We start from the raw sequence: 19,731 nt of genomic DNA, 5'->3' as shown, positions 1-19,731 counted from the left end.
CGTGAATTGTACTTATATAAACATGGCTAGTGGTGGTGGCTGATGGCAGTGAATGTGCCGCCGACTACATGTTTTTAATTTATACTTTGATTTTTTTTAAAAAAACTATGAATCTCACATGTCGACCACTTCCACTTAACCCTACATATTATGAGAAAATACCATAGGGTCAATAGGCTCACATGTTAATAAAAAAATATATGTATGAATTAAAAGATGATACCAAAAAATAATATTAATAGATGACATTTTTAAAATAAAACTCGTTGCACGGTGTATATGCTAGTGTAATAAAAAAAACTCATAAAATACGCCAACGCGATGCAGCTTACATCACTGGGTCACTGACCAATGGGTCCCACACCACAGAAGACGGCGTCCTCTTTCCGCCACTCTGCACTGTTCCTTCCTCGCTCTGCTCGCTCGAAGTCTCTCGAACCGATCCGACCAACCCCACCCACCACAGCAAACCCTAGCCCTCGTCGCCGGCGAAGCTTCGAGAGGCGGGGCGCCGCGCCGCGAGGCGCGCATGGAGTCCTCCACGGCGGCCACCGCCGCTGCCGTCGCCGCCTCGTCGTCGTCGTCCTCCTCGGGCCCCTCCACGTCCGCCGCGGCCGCGGCCACATCCGCATCCGCATCCACGGCCGTCGCCGCCGTCTCCACCCGCTACCTTGCCAAGCGCGTGCTCCGGGGGAGCGCAGTGCTCCACGTCGCCCGGGGCTGCTTCCGCTCGCCCGACTGCGTCGACGTCGTTCTCTGCAAGGTCGGGACCGCCTCCCTTCCCCTGATCGGTAAATCCGTGTGTAGGCTAGTAGGGGTTGCAATCGCCTTGCGGAGAGGATGTTCGAGGCGGCGGCCTGTTTGTTTATGCTCGAATTCTCTGGAGGGATCGGAGCGCTAGGGATGCTTTGCGTGCCTTAGGCATGGGGTTGTGGTTGTGTTCGGAGGGTCCGGTTTGGGGGCAGCCATGATCAGGGTTTCACTCACCGTGCGAGCCACCAAAACCGCGGACGCTGCAAAAACCGCAACGAATTTGAAAACAAAAAATTTGAATTCAAAACCACGCGGTAAACGCAGTTACCGTGCGGTTTCGCGCGATAACTGTGGTAACTGCTTGCTGAAACAACACATGAGAACGGCGGAAACCGTGGTTTCCTGCACATTTTTTGCGGCCGAAACCGCGGTTACCGCGAGGAAAACGTGGGTGTGATGTCAAATGCAAAAAAAACTTTAAAAAATCTAAAAAAATACATGAAAAATAGGAAAATATTTTGTGACTATATTTGTGTCATAGGAAAAATAGGACATGTTATAGGGAAAACAAGAAAATTTTCACGGGACCTTATCTAAATTCTTGATATTGCAACATACAAACATACACCGTCATATCACCCTTCACCAAATAATTCACACCAATAACAAGTAACAACAACATCATTTTAATTGCTGCGTCACAACTATACCTACTACCCATTATTACTAACATGCATATATAATTTTTCTCCATATATATCCATCGTTGTATATTTGTATTTCAACATTATGTACCTAGTGTCTAGTGCAAATTAATAATGACTCAACAACAAAATATTCTTAACCATCTTCCTATGAAATATTATTTGCAATAGGCTATTTTTCAATTTTGTTTTCCGAAATTCTCGTTTATGATTTTTAATTACGCCGGAAATACACTTTTTATGAATTTCTTTGACAAAACTACATTATATATCAACCTATACAACATATATTTTTTTCATTAAATTCCTCAAAATTTTTAAATTCTCTTCAAATTTAAATTCGGTTATCGCGGCTTACCGAAGCCGAGCCTCCACAGAGGGCCCGGTTACCGCGGTTACCGCCGCGGTAACCGCGGTAACGTGAACCCTGGCCATGATTACCCTGCTTGTAGTGGTGTAAGGACATGGAATACCAGACACATTTCTGCTTTGATGGGAATATCTAAACCTAAATTCTGTGATGCTACCGACTGGGTCATTGAGGCTAGCGTTGTATCATTTCCATCAAGAGAATAATTCTAAATCATTTGCTATACAATATGTCATCGCCTGGTGCCCCTTTGTTTCATCATATTTGGATAAATTTGTGTGCCATGTTGGTAGAAGATACAAAATGTAGGGCATTGGTCAAATTAAAATAAAATCTGTAGGGCGTATGTTACTGCTTATGTTGAGTGAACCATTTGCAGTCTTTGCTGTTATTTGAATAGAAACGTATATCAAGAGATGTGTGAACTCAATTTATGATCTCTGTTACAACTTACAAGGCTGATCGGTTAATTCTGAAGAATTCTGTTGCTCGTGTTTCTTTCTTGCTTTGCTGAAAATATTGGTTATTGCTGCAGCAAACTTCACTAGAATTGGTTGTTGTTGGTGAAGATGGTGTTTTACAATCAATCTGTGAACAAACTACATTTGGTATTATAAAAGATATTGGTGTCCTGAACTGGCGCTATACACACTCCAGTTTGATGCCAAAGGTGCCGTTCTTTCACATAACAAAGCATAATACCTTGTAATATTTTCTTGTGCATATCTGTCTCTACTTTTTTCCTGAATTGTTTACAGATGGAAATATAATTATTTTCTATATTTCTTTTTTCAGATAGAAGGGAAAGAAATTCTAGTTTTGCTTTCGGATTCTGGAAAGCTATCTCTTCTTTACTTTTGTTCTGAGATGCATAGGTCACTGCTGCCCCTTCCTTATCTGTGATCCAATTTTCTATCTTCATGGATCAAGCTGGTTGCATAAACTCAAGACTCAATAATAGTTATTAATTATTGAAAATATTAAGTTGTACTCTAATAGCCTAATGATACATGGTTGCCTAATGATACATGCAACCAGAGTACCAGTGAGAAATTAAAATAAAGGGGGAAATGCCATTTTTTTGTGCAAGACGTGTAACACTTAAATATATAGGTTGTGTAACACTTTCAACATGCAAGACATGTCAAAATTGCAACTAGAAATTTAGAATCTGGAAGCACATATATATTTATGAGAGTACCTAGAAGTAAAGCGAATTGCACTCCTTTTTAGCACTGATAAATGGGTTTAGTTCTACACAATTTTTTATATACTGTGGTTTACATGTTGAGAACAAAACAGGATACTGGTTCCATCTTCTGACTTTGCAGCTTACACACAAGAAACTAAGTGAATAGTTTTTTTAGGTTCATTATTTATAGAAGAATATAATGCGCAGGTTAATTGTTATCCTGTTTTGTTTGAGATTCAGAGTTACGTTGATATATATTGCCTCGATTCAAATAACAATTATTGATACTTGATCATGTATCAATTTATTGTAGGTTCTTTGCAGTTGCAAATATTGAGTTATCCAAACCAGGAAATCTGAGGCATCGACTTGGCAGAATTTTAGCTATAGACCGAGAGTGAGTGAAAGTCTCTCTTTCTCTGAAGAACTTGTTTACATAAAACTTCACATGTTACATGATACAAAAGCCTCCAATATTCTATCATCAGTTGGTGATACATTAGTTCTTGTACTACATGGCAAGCAAAATGATATTTTAATGGTTAGATGTGTGTTTGCAAATAGGCGCAAATTCAGAGTATTCGAGAGCTAAATAGAAAAATGGCACTGTATTTCAGTAAATGGCATAAAAAAGGGACGTCGATTGTAGATTTTCCCTTAATTATGGCATGAAGAAAGTTTGAATCTTTCCTTTGTTGACTCTACCTTGCTCATGTCTGATGGAAAGATGTTTATATTTATGTTCATTTTGAACAAAACATAGCTGTCTCTATTCCTATACTCTTGATTGCAAGTTTGCAACATTCAGGCTATTAGTTTATGTGAATGTCTTTCATGAAAGTGCTATTAGAATTTAGAACTAATCCATGAAAATGCCTAAACTGTAGAACTTGGTGTTTGAATGCTATAGGGGGACTGTCTGTGGCCTGAATGGATTGCATGGAAACTATTTCTTTATTACCAAAAAAAGAACTATTTGTTGGAATCTTTTAGGTGTATATATGATAATATGGTACTACAAGCTACAGTACGGTTGTACAATGCAATACTTCAGTACGGCCTTTTACCTCATTATTGCTTGATGTAACGCAACATTTTTGAGTATTTGAAGTTAAATGGTTCTTGACTTTGGCTGCACTGTGTCAGATCTAGGTTTGTTGCTGTCACTGCATATGAGGATGAGTTTGCTTTGGTACGTGTATCAGTGGATCACAAACAATATGCTCCTAATGGAGGTAAAGTTTCTGAGCAGGTGGCTCTTGAATGTAAATAATGCCTTCTTTGACTCTTGTTGCTTACAGTACATTGTCCCAGACCTTGAAGATTCTTCCATGTCATAATTTCAGAAATATTTTTATCCACCAGAAAATGAAGAGGATGCTAAAATCACCAGCACGACCTATAATACCAGCAGTATCCATGGTACAGTTTGGAGCATGTGCTTTATATCAACTTGCCTGGATGAAGAATATTATCCTGTGGTTGCAATGATAGTTAACAGGTTTTTCCCAAAATCATATTCCACAGGGTTGCTCTTTAAGTTTGTGGTGATGATCTGGATATCTTACTAATATTCTGTAACATGTTTGTTCCTGTAGGAGCTCTGATGTGAATGACCTGGCACTATATGGGCTAGATTCCCATAAACGTACTATTGACCTCATATCTAGTTATTCAGAAGCTGGACCTTTGGCACTTGAGATCTCAGAAATCCCCCAACTGTATGGCTTTGCACTTCTGTTTCGTGCTGGTGATGTTCTGCTGATGGATCTGAGGAATCCAAAGGACATCTCGTGTACCCATAGAATAAGTTTGACGACTAGTCTAATTGGGGATCATATCACCATTGAAGATTCCTGTCGAGGATTAGATGGCGATGATGATGTGGTAGCTTGTGCTTTGCTGGAATTGAGAGACTCTGGAAATAACATGATGAAGGATGACAGTTACATGGACATTGATGGTGTTGATAACAAAGCTATAGTGAAATCCAGGATTGTTTGCTCATGGAGCTGGGAGCCAAATGCCACAAAAGGACATCCAAAACTGATCTTTTGCTTGGATGATGGGGAGTTTCATCTTCTAGAGTTTAGTTTGGATATGGAAGGAGTAAAGGTATTGCATGAGTGTGTCCATAGAGGTTTGTCATGCAAACCTCTTTTATGGATGGACAAAGGAATGGTAGTTGGATTTGTAGAGATGGGAGATGGAATGATCCTCCAACTTGAACACAATAGATTGGTGCATAAAAGTTCAATTCAGAATGTAGCGCCAATATTGGACCTAGCAATTGCTGACCACTATGGTGAGAAACAGGATCAGATGTTTGCATGTTGTGGAATGTGCCCGGAGGGATCCTTGCGAGTTATACGGAATGGTGTGAATGTGGACAAACTTCTTATGACAGAACCTATTTATCAAGGTGTTACTGGTTTGTGGACCTTGAGAATGAAGAAAACTGATGCTTATCACTCTTTTCTTGTATTGTCATTCGTTGAGGAAACCAGAGTACTATCGGTAGGACTGAGTTTTAATGACATCAGTGATGCTGTAGGATTTCAGCCTGATGTTTGCACTTTGGCATGTGGTTTAGTAGCTGATGGTTTGCTTGTGCAAATTCACAGAACATGTGTAAAGCTCTGTTTACCTACAGCATATGCTCACCCTGAGGGAACTTTGCTACCGACTCCTGTTTGTGCTGACTGGTATCCTGATGTCACTATCAGTGTTGGTGCTGTTGGACATAATATTGTTGTTGTTGCTACATCAAGTCCCTGTTGCCTTTATATACTTGGTGTCAGATCATTATCTTCATTTCAGTATGAGCTGTATGAGATACAACATGTCCGATTATGTTATGAGGTGTCTTGCATATCTATTCCACAAGAGGACTGGAAGCCTGATACTGTATCTTCTAGTTGTGCAATGGGTGGTGGTTTTCGAAAAGATCTCAGAGCTAATGTTCACAAGTTTGCTGTAATTGGAACTCATGAACCTTCTGTGCATGTCATTTCATTGGAACCTGGAGAAGCATTTAGGCAACTTGCTGTTGGACATATATCAGTAAACAATGCACTTGGCACTCCTGTTAGTGGTTGTATACCTGAAAATGTTAGGTTTGTAGCAGCTGCGAGGTTCTACATTCTTGCGGGACTAAGAAATGGAATGCTACTGAGGTTTGAGTCACAAACAAGCAAAGGGCAGTGTTTCGCTGGATCCTTTTACCAGGAGTCCTTTGCCCCTTGTGATGATACATCCCTTAAGTTGATTGCTATTCGGCGTATTGGAATCACTCCTGTAGTTTTGGTACCATTGCATGATAGAGCCAATGCTGACATTATTGTTCTCGGTGATAGGCCTTGGCTATTACATTCTGCTAGACACAGCCTGGCATATTCATCCATCTCATTTTTGCCTGCTTCCCATGTGACACCAGTGTCTTCCGCTGATTGCCCAAATGGTCTTCTTTTTGTTGCAGAGAACTGCTTGCATCTGGTAAGTTTTTAGGACTCATGAAATGAAATTCACAAGCAAAGCATTCACAGATTCTTTTTGAGGGGTCAAGAATGATTGCTTTGTTGCTTCAGTTACATATCTGAATTATTAGGACTCAAACCATAAGATATCTAAAATCTGGGGTCAAATCTCATTCGAATGAATTCTCCAACTAGATAGTCAGAGCAGGTTTGGCGCCCGGTGCAAAGGGTGCGCTGAGTGCAAACTAACCTATCATTTTAGAAATGATGTCTGTTGATTGATTCCTGTGATATAATACTCCTGTGTTCTATTATACATAAAATTGATTTGTTTGTTACTTTGAAATGATATGCATAGATTTATCATCCATAGTTTCTCTCATATCATTGCATTTAAGTTTTTTTAGTTAGAGATATATTTTTTAAAGTAAAGGTCAAAGTTCTCTATTGGAAGACCATTTTGATGTCTGAAACAAGTAAAAAGAGAATCAAAGTGACACTAAAACTTTCACTAGTCGTTAACTTGTGATAGTGGCAGAATTGCACTGCATAACTGTACTGAAAAATGCAAAGGAAAGCAAAAGAAAACTAAGTTTTCCTTCATCTCTTGTTCACATGATAATACAACTCTTCTAGTGACTGTACTCTGTGATGAACCAAGCAATTTTGTGACTGAATTCGCTGTTGTCCAATTCACAATATATGTGGATTAATGGATTAATTAATTGCTGAAGTACCATCAGTTTCATGTATATCCTGGTCCAGTTTTTATGCAATGTGCCCTTTGCATCATAAAAACCCTTGGACATATTTTCCTAATCATTACCATGCTTTAACTGCTTTTTGTCAGTTAGCAGTCAGATATTTGAAGGGAAAAATGTAGGTATGTTCTAGTTGTTAGCATTAGCACCTTTCCTTTTCAGGTCAAATGCGTTGGTGGGACTACAATTTGTGCAGTAGGTGCAACTAGGTCATGTCATATACCTTATATCTTGCTCAAATGGGGCATGTTGACTAAGGGGCGGCAATATAGGCTTATAGCAGAGTGCCTGCGCCATATATCCAGTAAAAAAAACACTCCTATTCTGTATTCTATTTTCCCCATGGCCAAAGGGATATTGGTTGGTAATAAGCTCATATCCATTGACCAACTAGGAGTGCAAAACATCATTTGACGTTAAAGAGTTTCTTAGCTGTTTAGTAACCTGTTGGCTTGGCTGAGTTGCCATGTGTGGCAACTTGTTTTGCATCTACAAATCTACTGTAGTTTAGTAACCTGTTGCAGCAAAATACAAGATGCATGATCTAGACGTTATGTTACCTCACTCCTTTTCTCCTGCCGCTAAAACGTTATTTTACCTCTTAGTCATAGTTCTCTTGTTTGAACCTTGCCCTGTTATGTTGCTGTGGTTATATTTCAAGTAGATTTCTTTTGTTTCAGTCCCATCATCTGTTTATCTGCCATAAACATGATGCAGTTACCGGTACAATTTATTCTAGAAAAACATACCAAAACTATAACATAATCATGTGACCTTGTGGGTATTATTGACAGTGATGTTTATATTATTCTCACTATAAATATGCATGTATGTATTCTCACATAGTCGCATGTTTATCTTCACACAGTAGCTTGCATGTGCATTTAATTGCACTCAGTTTAAATTAATTTTATTTTCTTATCAGGTTGAAATGGTTCATGGCAAAAGATTAAATGCACAGAAGTTTTCAATCGGAGGAACTCCAAGGAAAGTTTTGTACCACAGTGATAGTAGAACACTGTTGGTGCTGAGAACTGGACTAACCAGCATGTCATGTTCTTCAGATATTATCCAAATAGATCCACATAATGGGGTATTGCTTTCCAGATTCAAGTGTGAACCTGGTGAAACAGCAAAATGCATGCAAATTGCGAAGATAGCGAATGATCAAGTATTAATTGTTGGAACTAGTAAGTCCAATGGCCGGCCAATGATGTCAAATGGTGAAGCAGAAAGGTAGGGTTGACAACTCAACTATGTTTCTGCCAAAGCAGTATTGTTTTGTTAGGTGTGAGGTGCCCTTGATCCATTAGAACTTTGCAGTATTACTGTAACTTTCAACCAGCGTTCTTTTTTCTTGGCTTAAGTGTAATTATTACTAATGATTTGTTGGTTTGGCCTCCACCTTATTGTTTAGTGGCTTTGTCTGGTAGTCTGGTATTCTAAGAAAAAGTTACATGGTTATGAATTGGCAAAACTTGAGGCACATGTCTGTGTCCCTCGTTGATTATGACCATTGCTGTCATTTATCACTCGATGCATATTTGTGTTGAATCATTTCTTTTTTTTGTATTAAAATCTTTATTTACATTTTTTCTGCTCGTATTTAGTTTTACCAGTTCAATGTCCTTTCTTCAAACTATATGAGTGTTTTAAAACTGCTTTTATATCGTTATCGTAACTAATCTCTTTGGATGAAACAGTATCAAGGGTCGTCTAATTGTTTTAAGCTTGGAGACTATTGAAAGTCCTCGTGAGAGCGGTTCATTTGTTGCAGCCTCTAATTTGAATTCATCTCACTCTGGATCTCCATTCCCGGAATTTGTTGGATATGCAGCAGAGGAGCTGTCTAGTAACAGCATGTGCAGCAGCCCTGATGAAGTTTGCTGCAATCAGATTCAACCTGAACACATGGCAGGCCATTTGAGATCACTGGCCCAATATGCATTCAATGGTGCTGTTCTTGCTGTACATCCATATCTAGATAGATATGTGTTGGCAGCAGCTGGAAATGTGGTATGATTTTGGTTGTTCCTAAAAGTCTATTTTGTCATACATGATTTGTTCTTAGAAAGTAATTTACCTCGGTAGCAGATCTATAGAAATAACATTGCAAAGGTTCCTGATTGGCATCTTGCCAACTCTCTTTGACATCATAATCATTCAATCTACATTTATCCTGGCAATGCAAATAGCATTGTAGGTTGTATGGTAATGTTGGCCTCTCTCACTTCGGTAGATTGCCGGCAGAACGGAAAGAGGGTGCATTAAGACCACATTAATAGCAGACGATTTTTGTAGTAGCAACTGGAGAGGTAGACCAGTTACAATTGAATTTGCCGATGTAGAGATTGGAGGGGGGTGTTTGTCATTTTAATTTTTTCGTGAAAAAGTAGCCCTGCAGGAGTGTTATTATTTTCCAAAACAAACAGTTATTGTGATGCACTTTGGCTGTCAAGCTCCTTCACACTAATATTTCTCACTCTTACTTTTCTGGTGCTAATATGATAATGCAGAGAGATCTATTCTGTTTACCACAACTGTAGAAAACTATGATCTAAAATTTACTCCCTTTATCTTGACAGCTTCATGTCCTTGGCCTTTTAAATGAAAATTCCCTTCGGATAAAGAGGTATACTATGTGTAGAACACGATTTACAATAACCTGTTTGAAGACGTACGCATCACGGATTGCAGTGGGTGATTGTCGTGATGGTGTTCTCTTCTATTCTTATCATGAGGTATAACTTGACTGAAATAATGCATTATTTATGACATTGTTTTTTGCGGAGCTTCTTTTACGTCTAATCCCCATTTTTTATTAATATCAGAATCTTAGGAAGTTAGAGTTGATCTATTCTGATCCTGCCCAACGACTAGTGGGTGATGTTACCCTTCTGAACTGTGAAACTGCTGTTGTATCTGATCGACGTGGGAGCATATCTGTGTTGTCTTGCCCAAGATTGGAAGGTATGCCCTGTCATATATATCGATGCCATCCCTTCCTTTTTAGTTTCTGCTTGTTATTTTCTCTGGGCCTCTTCTAATGGTAGTGCCTCTCTACCTTTTCTCCTGTTCATGCTTTGTAAGCTTGTAGCCTTAATGCTTAGTTTATCGATCTAATTTCTTTATGCATGAACATTGTAATAGCTGGTGGAAAAATTGTACTGGGATTGTTACAAAAATTGGGATAGAATTCAAAATTTTAAATGTTTTGCATGTTCTCTCATCATGTTTGTATACTTCCTATTAAATATGCATTACTTAATTGCTGCTAATTTAATTTAATTGTATATTGCTTTAAGATCTACGTTGATATTTGTTTTAACATATCTTGCAGTATCTGAAAGTCCGGAAAAGAATCTAGCGGTTCATTGTTCATTTTATATGGGTGAAACAGCTATGAGTATCCAAAAGGTAAAGCTTTTGTTATGGGGTCTTGGGCTAACATTCTATTGATGGGAACATACCAAAGAGAGGATTTGGATGAGGTGTATTGTATATCTGCTTAGGATTCAAATGATGAATTGTATGTTTATAACTTGATAGACGAATGTGCTGTTTTGTTTGAGGAATCAAATCATCCTAGGATGAGTTGGTCCCAGCAGTCATCATGAGGTCATCCCATGATTCTGATTGGATGACCGGTTGGTCCTGTTCCTCCTTTTCTTTTTTTTTTCCAATTTACTAAGCATGTAGCTTTGACTCTGAGGAGATGAGGGGTCCATTAAGGACAATTCCTTAGATGCAACAGCCCATAATTATCCAGGAGATTTTCCTGGTTATCATCAATTAAAAAGCGTGAACAACAATTGATTTCATGTTAACGGTTTGCTTTCCTATGGTAAACTCATCTTGTAATTTGCTGTAGGTTGCATTCAAGCAATGGCTTCCAATTGATGATTTGACAGAACCTATGTTGGAGTCGGTATACGACTGTGTTGTGGCAAGCACTCTGCTGGGGAGTATCTTTGTTATGGTTCCACTCACAAGGTGTAGTATCGAAGGTTCTAACTCTAGAATCTAAAAATACATGCCATTATCTGTTATTTCTGACTGCTGGCCTATTGGGTGACTGCGCAAATTAATTTGGAAAATAAAATTTACTTTTAGTTAATGTGGGTTAACTGCTTTAGTTTTGGCCAGGTTCCAGAGTTATATTTGGCACATCATTTTTCAATTGTTCTTCTCAAAAACAAAACACTTTGGGATTATTTGGTGCTATGCTGTTCTATTACTAATCCAATCCAAATTGATTGTGTTTGACCCAACAAATTCTTTTGCATACAATGAGAAAGGCACAGGTGTAAAAACTAGTAATTCGTAAACTATGTCCTTCCACATTCAATGTCCATTTGTAACAAGGAACAAGAGTTAATTCATCTGCATCTGCACATCTGTTGTGTTCTGATTCTGAAGCTAATGAGTTGGTAATGCAGTGAGGAGCATCAACTGTTGCAATATGTCCAAGAAAGACTCTCACTTCACCCATTAACTGCTCCACTCTTGGGCAATGATCATGCAGAGTTTCGCCATCGTGGTATCCCGGTAAGATAATTAAAACTGCCATACTGGTCTGGAAGTTGGTCTTTTCAAAGTGTTGAATAACCTATACTACCAATGTGGCAGTCGGGAGTGCCACCCATTCTGGACGGTGACATGCTTGTGCAGTTCCTAGAGCTCACCAGCGAACAACAGAACGATGTTCTCAATCTTGTTTCTCCTGGAAAGAAGAGGCAGAGCAACATCTCAGTTTTCCAGGTCATGCGAACATTGGAGAGGGTACATTACGCGCTCAACTGAGGTGTTCCGTAATCATTCAGCTTGGTCGACTTGTTCTTTGTACTGTTCGGCATGTTTCTCCAACCTGCTGGACCTGAGGTAAGCACCGAGTTACGCGATTGGAAGATGCTATCGGAGCACATACCCAATACATACCAAATCTCAGCTTAGTGAGGAGCACTGTGTTTCATTGTGGGATACATCGATGGGCCCATCTCGCAACAGATCGTGTCATTGCTGTAGCGAAAGCCTTGTAAATAACGATTAGTGTTGTGACAGAAGGATGTGGATACAATCCTTTTGCCCTCCGAAAGTAATCCTCGCGACCCTCGTGGTATATGTGAAACATGCTTGCTTCAGGTTATGACTATTGAGATGGGGACCTGAAAACATTTCTTGAAATTTGAAACTTGTTTGATCTTGTGCCTTAATAAATTTGATCCGTCCAGCGTATTGAAAAGAAAAACGCTATAGAAAGGAAGGTAAGACTGCTTTGAAAGCATGTATTGGTAGGAAAATTTGCCCACATCGTTTTCATAATGAAACTAAAATTTGTGGCAATGTTCCTGAAAAAAATATTAAAACATAACAACCTATATAGTCTACTTTCTTCTTTTCAACCAGGTGTAAACCTCCATCACTAAAGTTTTTTACCTATTTTCTTTTCTTAACTAATTAGCACATTTTCTCAAATTTTACCTACTTTCTTAATCTTCGAACACATGCTCTGGGACAGTGACAGAGTAGTGGCAGGTTTAAAACCAAAATGGACGTTATTTTCTTTATTAGATAAAAAACGTACAGGTACAGCTACGCTCGCACACCAATGGATGCGTTTATACTAAATTCCTATTAATAACGTAACAAATACGTGAGTAATATTTACTAGTGTTTCTCCAAACATTACCAAATTTTGATACGACCAAAATATGATAGCATGCAACAAAAGACTGAAGTGTCGCAGTGGTGTTCTTTTATGGTTGACACTTGAAAGATTGAAGAGGAAATATTATATGGTTTTAATAGATATTTTCATAAGGGATTCAGGAGTTAGCCCAATATTCATGACATAAGATTGCGGCTAAGTGGACCCATGCAACCTAATGAGTGACACCACCAACCATCATCTTGGTTACGGTAACCTGTGTCACTTATTTACCCAACCACATGCTTCGATCCTATTTTTACTCTCACGTGGAGTAAACGGATTCTTGCAACCAACGAAGCAAATCACAAGAACAACCGAGTCAAGACACTCAAATCAATTCCTGATTTTACAGGAGGTGTAGTAGTATCCCACACAAATTTTACAACAATAATTATATATTTTCAATGTATCAAAAGTATCAAAACATATTTTACATAAACAAACCCTTTATATAGGCATAGTAGGACGACGGCTATTATACTTCGCTTGCTAGAGTGTAGTGTCGGCGGTACCGTGCATGTCTATGTGCAATGTATGCTTGATCTATAAGCTAGCGTAGCTAGCTGTAGCAATGTAGTAAAATTCAAATGACATTTAACACTAAATTATCTATTCTAACATATATTATAGAGTTGTGTTGCAAGCTAGCGAAATCCAAGTTGATTATTTTTTTTCTCCAAATATCAAGCTAGCTTGATCTTTATTCCCTTCTCTTGTCTTTTGAATTTGATAACAAGCAAAATTTGTCCATTAGGTAGTGAGTCCATTCTCACTAAAATGAATATCTTTTAGGAAAATATTCACCGGGTGTTTTAACTCTTGCGTTTGCTCATGTGATTGGTTAATTCTCTTGCTCTTGCTATAGTGATTGTTGCTCTTACTCGTGTGATTGGTCTGATGTGTCACATGGGTGTGGGTATACCGTAATACCAGAGATGTCCTCGTTATAGTTAATGTTATAAACGGTAAAATTAACAATTATAAAGTTAAAAATCGATTTATAAATGTGACATATTAACTTCTCTATCAAACATTTTTTTTCAAAAAAAAATGTTCAGCTGTTAAGAAAGTGTACGTAAAAACTAACGATTAATCTGCACCGTACAATCCAAAACAAATGTTTGTGCTTTTAAAACATATGATCCATAAAGTTACATTAGTGTTCATCCAATTTGGATGATCAAACAACACAACGGATAAACGAAGCCTACAGATTAAGGTTAATTACATATGAATCAAATGAGACAATCAGTAGCCTCTACATCCATCCGCGCTGGCCGGGAACAAAATGGCGCTTGGTTTCTTGCGCCGGCGCCGCCGCGGCGCGCGCCTTCACCACCCCAGCAGAAGCGCCAGCTCCCGCTCCACCTGCTCCTCGAATGAGTCGCTATCTTCCTCGTCGTCCGCGGAGGAGTTGTCGGCAAGGTGGACGCCGCCGTCTTCGTTGCGCTCGTTCGACGCCGCCCGCGGGGTGGCGGCGATGTGTGCCGGCTCGTCCTCGTCGGCCGCCGTGACTTCGCCATCTTTCTCTTGGTCGTCGTCGTCGAACTGCGGTTGATCGCCTTCGTCCATGAAGTCGCCCTCGTCCTCGAATTCGGCGTCCACAAGGTTGAAGCCGCCGTCGTCTTCGCCATCGTCAGCGAAGTCGGCTTCGTCCATGAGGTCGCCGTCCTCGTCAACGTCCTCGAAGTCGGCGTCCACAAGCTCCACGTCACCATCCTCATCGCCCATGGGGCCGACCACGAGGTCGCCGTCGTCCTCGTCGGCGAACTCAACCTCCTGCCGCTGCGGGTCCTCCTCCTCCTCGTCCACCTCGAACTCCACCTCTTGCGGGTCTTCCTCCTCCTCCACCTCGAACTCCACTTCTTGCGGCTCTTCCTCCTCATCCTCCGCCGCCGCCGCCGCTTCATCAAGAAAGAGCAGGAACTCGTCGAGGACCTCGCCCTCCAGCCACTCAACGGGGAGCAGCTGCCCCTCGAACTGCACGTACTCCGGGAGGGACGCCGGCGCCGGAGACTCCATTGGCCGCGCTCCGACCGATCGCCTTAGCCTTGTCAGAACTCAGGGATGAATCGATTGAATCCAAGAACTCAAGGATGAATTGAATCGAATCAAATCAAATCAAATTGAATTGAATTCGTGGGATGTAGCTGCATCAGCATGCAGATGCTGCTTATATCGGCAGGACTACTCCGACTCCGACTCCACTTCCGATCTCACAAGAAACCGCGAAAATATTTACCGGTTTTTCAAACGGAATCCGAGTCCGACTGCAGCTAGCTTAAACAAAAATTTGCAAATATGGCGCATCGAACAGCTCTTTCTTTTTTTTTTTTTTGAACCTGGGCATCTTCTCGCTTCTCTCAATATGAAAAATAGCAGTAAAAAATTCTTAAAAATTTGGCCGAAACACGTGAGGCTGTGTCGCTGTGAGTTGTCACTTTGGTCGCTCCGGCCTTGGTACGGAAAATATTTACCATTTACGCTTACTTTTGGCCGTTTCATCCGCTAACGAAAACAGAAACGGAAAAATTTATTAGAAACGGAAACACATATGTTTCCGATTTGTTGCTATCTCGTATTGGGCCAGTAATTTTAGAAAATTTCCAGAAGCACAAAATAATACCAATAGGGCATCGTTGTAGCATGTGAGATTTGCTTACGTCTAACAAAAAGTATTTCGAGGTACCAAATCATTTCTCACCATTGGATATAGCTGAGTAAAATGTATGCTGTTAGATCAAACGGTCAGAAATGATTTGGTAACTCGAGATACCTTTTGTTATTTTTTATTGGACCGTAAAATTGCTCGTAGCATGTTTTTATGGGAAATAACTGAAGACCGAAAATAGGAACAGCAGCCAACCGCCGACGCCCAGCCACACCCGCCCTAGCCGACGCTTATCCACCTTCTCGTCCCATCGTTCGCAATGCCTGCTCGCACCTCCCTTCCCCGCTTACTATTTGTGGTATTCCCCGCTTACTATTTGTGGTATTGTGGTATGTCTTTTGTTTATATTGATTCCCGAATTAATTATTAATTTATCATACCATTGAGCTTTTGTCAATCTTCAAATTTATTATTTGTGATGTATCTCTACTTATTCGATTGAATATGAATGATATGATTTTATTATGAATGACATGATGTCTTGATGTGGGTATGATTGTGTGAAGTGGTATGATCATGCATTCATGCATAAGTATGCCTGAATATAACAATTGTAGTGTTTGTTTTTATATGAATTTTGGTTTCTGACCGATATCGGTACAATTCGGTTCCAAAGGTTCCATTTCCGAACTTTTGACATTAATGATGCCGTCATCATTTTTACTCTGCGTCTCGTTTTTGTTTTGGATGAAAAAAAATATAGAAATGAAAAATGAGAAAAAATGGTTTTTCGATAGTTTTTCATCCTAGTACTACCTCCGTTTCATATTGTAAGACTTTCTAGCCATATCTAAATTTATTAATGATAAATGTATATAATTTATATGTGCCTAGATTCATTAGCATCCATATGAATCTAAACTAGGCTAAAAAGTCTTACATTGTGAAACGGAGGGTGTATTAGCAAACCACGAACACAGTAGTGAACAGTCTTCCTAGGACGCATATGAAGTAGCATGTCCTGACCAACACACCGTGATCTGCTCTACAACCTGTGTACCCCGTTTGTACAAATGACGAAGCTGGCAGAGTTGCAGGAGAGCTAGCAGTCTAGCAGACGGGCGCCCGGTGAACTGGTGAAGTTGAGATGCATGAATCACGCAATGAACCGTGTAAATGTCCAGTAGCTGGAGACGCTGGGCCGTGGTTGGATTCGGCATAGTGGGGACGGGGGGAGAGGGGTGATGGGCCAACTGCTAGGTTGGCATGGCCTATGATTTTTGAGAAATTTACAAACGTAATATTATAATTGTGTAAAATTAAAATATCATAGTTTATCCGGATACACTAGGATTGATTGCTCTGATACCAATTGTTATGAGGTTTGTTCCAATCCAACCAAAAGTACCTCGAAATACCGGTACCTCACGGTATCAAATCATTCTGATCGTTGGACAATATCCATCCTGCTCAGTTAGATCTAATGGTGAAAAACGATTTGATGCCGTAAGATACCGGTACCTTGAGGTTTTTTTTTTGATCGGAGCAAATCTCAATTGTTACAATCCCCTATTCGCTTCTAGGAACTCGAGACAAAGATTTGAATTGTCGGGAGAAGATGTAATGGGGACGAGAGAGACACTAACTAGGGGAATGGATGAGAGGAATATTTGTGTTACAAATAGATCGATAGCATTCGCATACCCGTCGCTCTCGTGCTTTCTGTCACTTATAGACATGTGCCACTCACGTTGATCCATTCAGACCCAAACACCTGTGAATTGTGTCGGGCAGTGGTAAACATATGTTCATCTTTCCGGGATCCTCATACCCTGAGTAAATTATCTAATTGTTACTAAGTTATATCATATTAATTAGTATATAAGTAAAAATTAGATAACTATTACGTATTGGACTCGTGATAGTTTCTGTTCTAGGTTCATCACTGGTACCATGTGTGACACGATAGCTATATCTTGTTTAATGTTTCAAGTTCATAACTTCATGTACATGACAGCATACTGAAAGGACGCTATATCAAGGGATGTGATGGTACTAGTATGTATTGACAGGGATATTTGCCCACGTCAATTTCACAACGAATATGAATTTTATGGCAGTGTTCTTAATTACCTGGATTGTTACTATGGCCATGTTTGTGTCATAGTCAAAACAAACGTTATGTTTTTTATATGAGAGTTGCTCCAGTCCAACAAAAAGTACCTCGCTCACCGTTGGATCTAGCTGAGTAGGATATGCACTGTTAGATCCAACGATCAGAAACGATTTGGTATCGTAAGGTATCGGTATCTCGAGATACTTTTTGTTACTCTTTTGTTTGATTGAAACAAACCTCTTTATATAAGATAGAAGACGGCTACATGCACAAACCCATAGATGTGTTCTATATTTTTTAATGAAAGATTATTTAATTTGTCAATAGTTATTTAATGGTTATTTAATGGTGTAAATAATAATATTAACTTAAAATTAAAAATATATTTTTAGAAAGATGGCATAATGAACACGTGTGACGTGTATAGAAAATTTTGCAAGAACCGTAATATCTCCATTTCATATTGTAAGATTTTTTTTACTATGTTTAGATTTATATATTGATCGATGTATATCATTTATATATATGTATAGATTCATCATCATCCATATTGATTTAGATAATGCTATAAAGTTTCACATTTTGAAACAAAGTTAATCTTATTTAGCAGTTTAGACAGTGGTCATGTAAAAAGTCGAGTAAAAAGCCAAGAGTAACATGTAGTATCATCCATACCCATACCCAGAGATGCATCGTACTAAATTCGTATTAATAACGTACTCGTTCGTAATATTTGATTGTATTCCGTTACTTTCGTAACCTTAAGAAAACTTAATAAAACAACACAATGAATCAACAAAGCCTACAAATTAAGGTTAATTACAGATTAAACAAATCTGACAATCGGTAGCTAAGTAAGCTGACTCCAACAACCAGCGAAATACATTCATCCGGGCGCTTGGTTTCTTGCACCGGCGCCGGCGCCGGCGCCGCCGCGGTGCGCGCCTTCACCGCCCCAGCAGCAGCGCCAGCTCCTGCTCCACCTGCTCCTCGAATGAGTCGCTGTCTTCCTCGTCGTCCGCGGAGGAGTCGTCGGCAAGGTGGACGCCGCCGTGTTCGTCGCGCTCGTCCTCCGCCGACGCCCGCGGGGTGGCGGCGATGTGCGGTACAGACTGCGCCGGCTCCTCCTCGTCGGCCGCCGTGAGTTCGCCATCTTTTTCTTGGCCGTCGTCGTCGAACTCCGGTTGGTCGCCTTCGTCCATGAAGTCGCCGTCGTCCTCGAAGTCGGCGTCCGCCACAAGGTCGAAGCCGCCGTCGTCTTCGCCATCGTCAGCAAAGTCGACTTCGTCCATGAGGTCGCCGTCCTCGACCTCGAAGTCGGCGTCCATAAGGTCGACATCAGCATCCTCATCGCCCATGGGGCCGACCACGAGGTCGCCGTCGTCGCTGTCGTCCTCGGCGGCGAACTCGACCTCCTGCCGGTCTTCCTCCTCCTCCACCTCGAACTCCACCTCGTGCGGCTCCTCCTCCTCCTCCTCCTCCTCCGCCACCGCCGCCGCCGCCGCTTCATCAAGAAAGCGCAAGAACTCGTCGAGGACCTCGCCCTCCAGCCACTCAACGGGGAGCAGCTGCCCCTCGAACTGCACGTACTCCGGGAGGGACGCCGGCGCCGGAGACTCCATTGGCCGCGCTCCGACCGATCGCCTTAGCCTTGTCAGAACTCAGGGATGAATCGATTGAATCCAAGAACTCAATGATGAACCGAATCAAAATGAATTCGTGGGAGGTAGAGCGTGCAGATGCAGATGCTGCTTATATCGGTAGGAGCGCGCGGACTCCGACTCCACTTCCGAACTCACAAGAAACCGCGAAAATATTTGCCGGTTTTTAAAACGGAATCCGAGTCCGCCTGCATGCACCTTTAATCAAAATTTACAAATGTGGCGCATCGAACAGCTAGTTTCTTTGATCCTCGACTTCTCCTGGCTTTTCGCAAAATAAAAAATAGCTGCGAAAATTTCTTGAAATATTGGAGAGGACTCATAATCCAACTTACAAGAACAAGTCGCACTCAAAATTATCCCTCTTTACAATGTCT

The 19,731-nt window shown here is 40.5% G+C and overlaps 3 protein-coding genes across 3 annotated transcripts; 1 reads left to right on the top strand and 2 right to left on the bottom strand.

The window, feature by feature from the left end:
- Positions 1–379: 379 nt before the first annotated feature.
- Positions 380–12,440, top strand: LOC102720724 (DNA damage-binding protein 1). Its single transcript, XM_006658321.2, has 15 exons — positions 380–763; positions 2,363–2,497; positions 2,623–2,702; positions 3,333–3,416; positions 4,166–4,254; positions 4,385–4,520; positions 4,618–6,514; positions 8,182–8,492; positions 8,960–9,272; positions 9,842–9,997; positions 10,088–10,226; positions 10,597–10,673; positions 11,128–11,249; positions 11,696–11,804; positions 11,886–12,440. Exons 1-15 carry the CDS (start codon positions 530–532, stop codon positions 12,057–12,059), a joined length of 4,056 nt encoding a protein of 1,351 aa, XP_006658384.2. The 5' UTR covers positions 380–529; the 3' UTR covers positions 12,060–12,440.
- A 1,858-nt stretch (positions 12,441–14,298) lies between these two features.
- On the bottom strand, positions 14,299–14,988 carry LOC102720444 (prostatic spermine-binding protein-like). Its single transcript, XM_040525865.1, has one exon. The coding sequence runs from the start codon at positions 14,986–14,988 to the stop codon at positions 14,299–14,301; it is 690 nt and encodes a 229-aa protein (XP_040381799.1).
- A 3,652-nt stretch (positions 14,989–18,640) lies between these two features.
- Positions 18,641–19,051, bottom strand: LOC102720164 (nucleolin-like). The gene has a single exon (XM_006658319.2). It carries the CDS (start codon positions 19,049–19,051, stop codon positions 18,641–18,643), a length of 411 nt encoding a protein of 136 aa, XP_006658382.2.
- Between the last annotated feature and the right edge of the window lie 680 nt (positions 19,052–19,731).

Source organism: Oryza brachyantha, chromosome 7 (genome assembly GCF_000231095.2).
Source record: "Oryza brachyantha chromosome 7, ObraRS2, whole genome shotgun sequence".
In the NCBI taxonomy this organism is placed as follows: domain Eukaryota; kingdom Viridiplantae; phylum Streptophyta; class Magnoliopsida; order Poales; family Poaceae; genus Oryza; species Oryza brachyantha.
The sequence above is the reverse complement of the archived record's forward strand: the minus strand, read 5'-3'. Positions and strand labels throughout refer to the sequence as shown.